At 42.3% G+C, this 3,983-nt stretch overlaps 1 protein-coding gene across 1 annotated transcript in view; it reads right to left on the bottom strand.

Moving 5' to 3' along the window:
- LOC111958300 (rho GTPase-activating protein 10) overlaps positions 1-1,282 on the bottom strand; it is a 73,290-nt gene extending 72,008 nt beyond the window's left edge. The window contains 1 exon segment of the mRNA XM_070437144.1: positions 625-1,282. Coding sequence (XP_070293245.1) covers positions 625-778 — 154 coding nt within the window. The 5' untranslated portion in view covers positions 779-1,282.
- Positions 1,283-3,983: the final 2,701 nt, after the last annotated feature.

Raw genomic sequence — 3,983 nt, 5'->3', positions numbered from 1 at the left:
ACGGTAAGGTCTACACCTGTTGTATTCGGTGGATGTGACAAATAACACTTGATAATACCAGAGTTTACAAGAAACCTGACCAATTTGACAGACCCAACCCACTGGGTTGGAGTGCATGGAGATTGATATTTTCCCAGGTGAAGGTGTGCTCACAAAYCAATCCATGATGACTGCGACTTATGTTTCAACCTTGTCACACCCATAAGTCATTGAGGCGATAACCTATCTTCAAGGAAAACCCTTTTCATTTTAGCAAAGTACTCCATTTGAATCGTGTTCTGGCCTCTAGACAATGGGTGAATGTTAACATCTGGKGATTTTGCAAGTTCATGCACACCAAATTGGGTTGACAACAGACCCACCTGTCAGCAAKGTGTTCCAGTTTGGTCCATGYACAAAATGTTGAAACAAACTTTTGGTAGCTATAAACAAAGTTTAKGGCGATTGGATACAGCTGGTTGCAAGCAAAGAGTGAGCAATAACGTTATAATATTAACCATATAGCTTGCACAGTCCAAAAGGCAAACTTGAAACAGCATAGGGAGAGACCTGTCAACTAGCCAGATAGTCAGCAACTCAATTTAACCATTCCAGGGCAATAAACTCAACTGCATAAAAACTYACGTTTTGTGGCATTGATGAGATTCTTTCCATCCTTGTAGAGTTCCTTGATAAATCTGTTGGTTTTGTCCAACTCTGCCTCGTGTGCCTTTATTTTCTCCCTGAAAACGGGACTGTCCAGGTAGCATTCGCTAAACTCCAACGGGTGTAATCCCATGTCTTTAACGTTAGCTAGTTGGCTAGGTCAGCTAGCTAGCATACAAAGCKGTAAAGCTGCTTTATAAAAACCACGCGCTAACTAGTTAGCCACCACCAAYAAATGTCTTGGTGTCAAGCGGAAAAAAAAGTAACTTTAACCAACTAAACTGTTTTTTAGGGTGAGCAACTAGCTTGTACTGTCCTCTAACTCGTTAGCTAGCAAACGTTAGCTACGTTTTGCTAGCTAGTGTTCCCAAATCATAACGTGTTTGGCTGACTTGCTAACTACTAGTTTCTAACTACAGCTAATTCACGAAGTAACTTGGCTAGCATGTTAGTAGTAGTTGAAAAGGCGCATGGCATTCCTAAATTAGCAACTATTTTGTTAGAAATTGTTCAAGAGTAACAGMAAACCATTATTTAGGTCGGGAAAAACTCAGTATATTCTTGTGTCAATCCAAGTTRTAGTCCACGTCGTCCAATATAGACATTCAATTGACAGTCGAAAGGAGAAACTCCTATTTGACAAGTAGGCGTTGAGCTCAAGCCCTCCTCCCCAGACGCGGGATAGGGCGTTTATCCAATTGGCTTCCACCCACCTTCTGATTAATTCATACATTTGCCAACAATGTAAAATATTTACATTTTCTACTAAATACATACTTATAATACATCTAGCTGGTGTTCGTTTTTTATTATAATATTTCAGACGCTCTAACTTGATTCTCTTCACTCAGAACATCCACAAMTTTTACACAATGGAATCATGGAAGATATCTTTGTTCCTACCCGTACTTATTTACTCAACGGACAGTTCTTATTATACCTAAGACAGTACAGTATAAAGATAGGCAGAAACTGCTACACCAATAGAAATCCCCGATCACGCTTTGTAGGCTAGCTAAACTCATGAGTAGAACGCGTCATCGGGTATAACGGTCGTTTNTTTACACAATGGAATCATGGAAGATATCTTTGTTCCTACCCGTACTTATTTACTCAACGGACAGTTCTTATTATACCTAAGACAGTACAGTATAAAGATAGGCAGAAACTGCTACACCAATAGAAATCCCCGATCACGCTTTGTAGGCTAGCTAAACTCATGAGTAGAACGCGTCATCGGGTATAACGGTCGTTTYGCGCCAAACGGCGCATATTCAGRCCGTCAAATCAAAGGCACTCCTTCGAAATAAAGTTGTTTTTGACAAAAATGAAGACGTGTCAGTTTGTCACGTTCACGAGGTTAGAGTAAACATGTTCAACTACTTGAGACATGGTTTTCAATCTAGGCTGTGCCTTTAGATTTCGAGAAGATKAACAGCTAAGGAATAATCTTTCACTTCTCTTATTGATTTCTCTAAACCAAAACCCCGGMCTGGTCTGTTGGTCTGCTTCGCAAGCSTTCCCGGAAGTCTGGCGATGTTGCGTCTCTGGGTTTAGAAACTCTTATTATACTTCACYGTCAGTGGYCTTCAGCTAACGGCGCTATSAGATGTTGCTAGCGCTACATTTTATACTGTTAATGTGATCATCGTTTATAACGTTACTGTTGTATTTAAATGCATGATTGTGTGATACATATATAGTAAGTCATCAACATCACTGAAAATTAAGTTTTACACAATCTGCTGGCTATATTTAGCTAGTTAACATACAGTAGTAGCTAAGTTAGCGACTAGTTTTGAAAATAATACCTAGTAGTTAGCTAGTGATATTGCATGATGAACACAACACTGCTAGTTAGCTACACTCTTGTATCATTTGATGTGGCTAGTATGTGTGGCATTTTGTACCGATAGTCTAGACTTGTATAATTATAACGTTAGCTTGCTAGCTCGTGTATTGTGGTTACAACCAAAATATCTTCTGYACACTTTTACAACCACAGCAACACAACACCTATTGATAATGACATTGTAGCTAGTTATGCAATTATCAAACTAAACTGCTCATCAGTGTGATGAATGTTGTGTGGCTATGCGTTTATGTTTGTGTGCCTAACAAATGTGGTCTCCTAACTCCCTGTGTGATAGGAATGCCCAACACCAGCACCAGGCCTAAGCGTGGCAGACGGAACCGTCGGGTGCCCAGGGAGGACCCTGCCAGGAATGAGCTGGTGTCCAGGTCACTGGAGAGTGCCCAGCAGTGTCTGTTCAACCAAGACTATGGGACCGCCTTTGTCCACTACCTTCTNTGTGCCTAACAAATGTGGTCTCCTAACTCCCTGTGTGATAGGAATGCCCAACACCAGCACCAGGCCTAAGCGTGGCAGACGGAACCGTCGGGTGCCCAGGGAGGACCCTGCCAGGAATGAGCTGGTGTCCAGGTCACTGGAGAGTGCCCAGCAGTGTCTGTTCAACCAAGACTATGGGACCGCCTTTGTCCACTACCTTCTYGTCCTCAACCTGGCTCCTGTGCTGAAGGACTTTGCCAGTGTGGGTAGCAAAGGAACCCCTGTACGCCAGGGCCCGCCAACCCTGTTCCTGGAGTGCTACCCTCCTGTAGGTTGTAACTAACCTGATTTAATTTATCAACCAGCTAATTATKAGAATCAGGTGCGCTATATTAGGGTTGGAGCGAAAACCTACAGGACTGTATCTCTCCAGGAACAGGGTTGGAGAGCCATGCTGTAGGCTATACACCATTCAGCCTGTCTGACAATTGACATTCCCTTTGAACTTTCAGAATGTTTTTATTAGATTTGTATTTGTTTTCACATACACCTGATAGGTGCAGTGAAATGTGTTATTTTACAGGGTCAGCCATAGTATTATGGTGCCCCTTTAGCAAATTWGKGTTAAGTGCCTTGCTCAACCTTGTTGGCTCGGGTATTCAAACCAATGACTCTGCGGTTACTGGCCCAGCGCTCTAACTGCTAGGCTACCTTTCGTTTTGATGTTGAAGTGTGTATTCTCTTTGCACGTTATAATATGAATGTTTACCACTGAAGGAAAAAGACAAGTGATGTCATTTGTAGATTAGTCCAATACATCACCAATAAAGTTTTTATAATGTGTGTTTTTTTTTGTGTGTTTTCAGGAGTCCTTTAGGTTCACTCTGTTCAAATGGGCAGATGAGCTCGACTCTCTGGGGCGCATCCAGGACCTGTTTGACTGCTATGAACAGGCTCTGGAGCTCTTCCCTACTGATGAGGTCATCATCAACAGCATGGGCGAACACCTGTTCAGGTAGCCCTCACTCAACAGTCTGACTGTGTCTTG

The sequence above is a fragment of the Salvelinus sp. IW2-2015 genome, linkage group LG34 (genome assembly GCF_002910315.2).
Source record: "Salvelinus sp. IW2-2015 linkage group LG34, ASM291031v2, whole genome shotgun sequence".
Classification (NCBI taxonomy): Eukaryota; Metazoa; Chordata; class Actinopteri; order Salmoniformes; family Salmonidae; genus Salvelinus; species Salvelinus sp. IW2-2015.
Note: the sequence above shows the minus strand (reverse complement) of the source record. Positions and strands in the feature narration are given on the sequence as shown.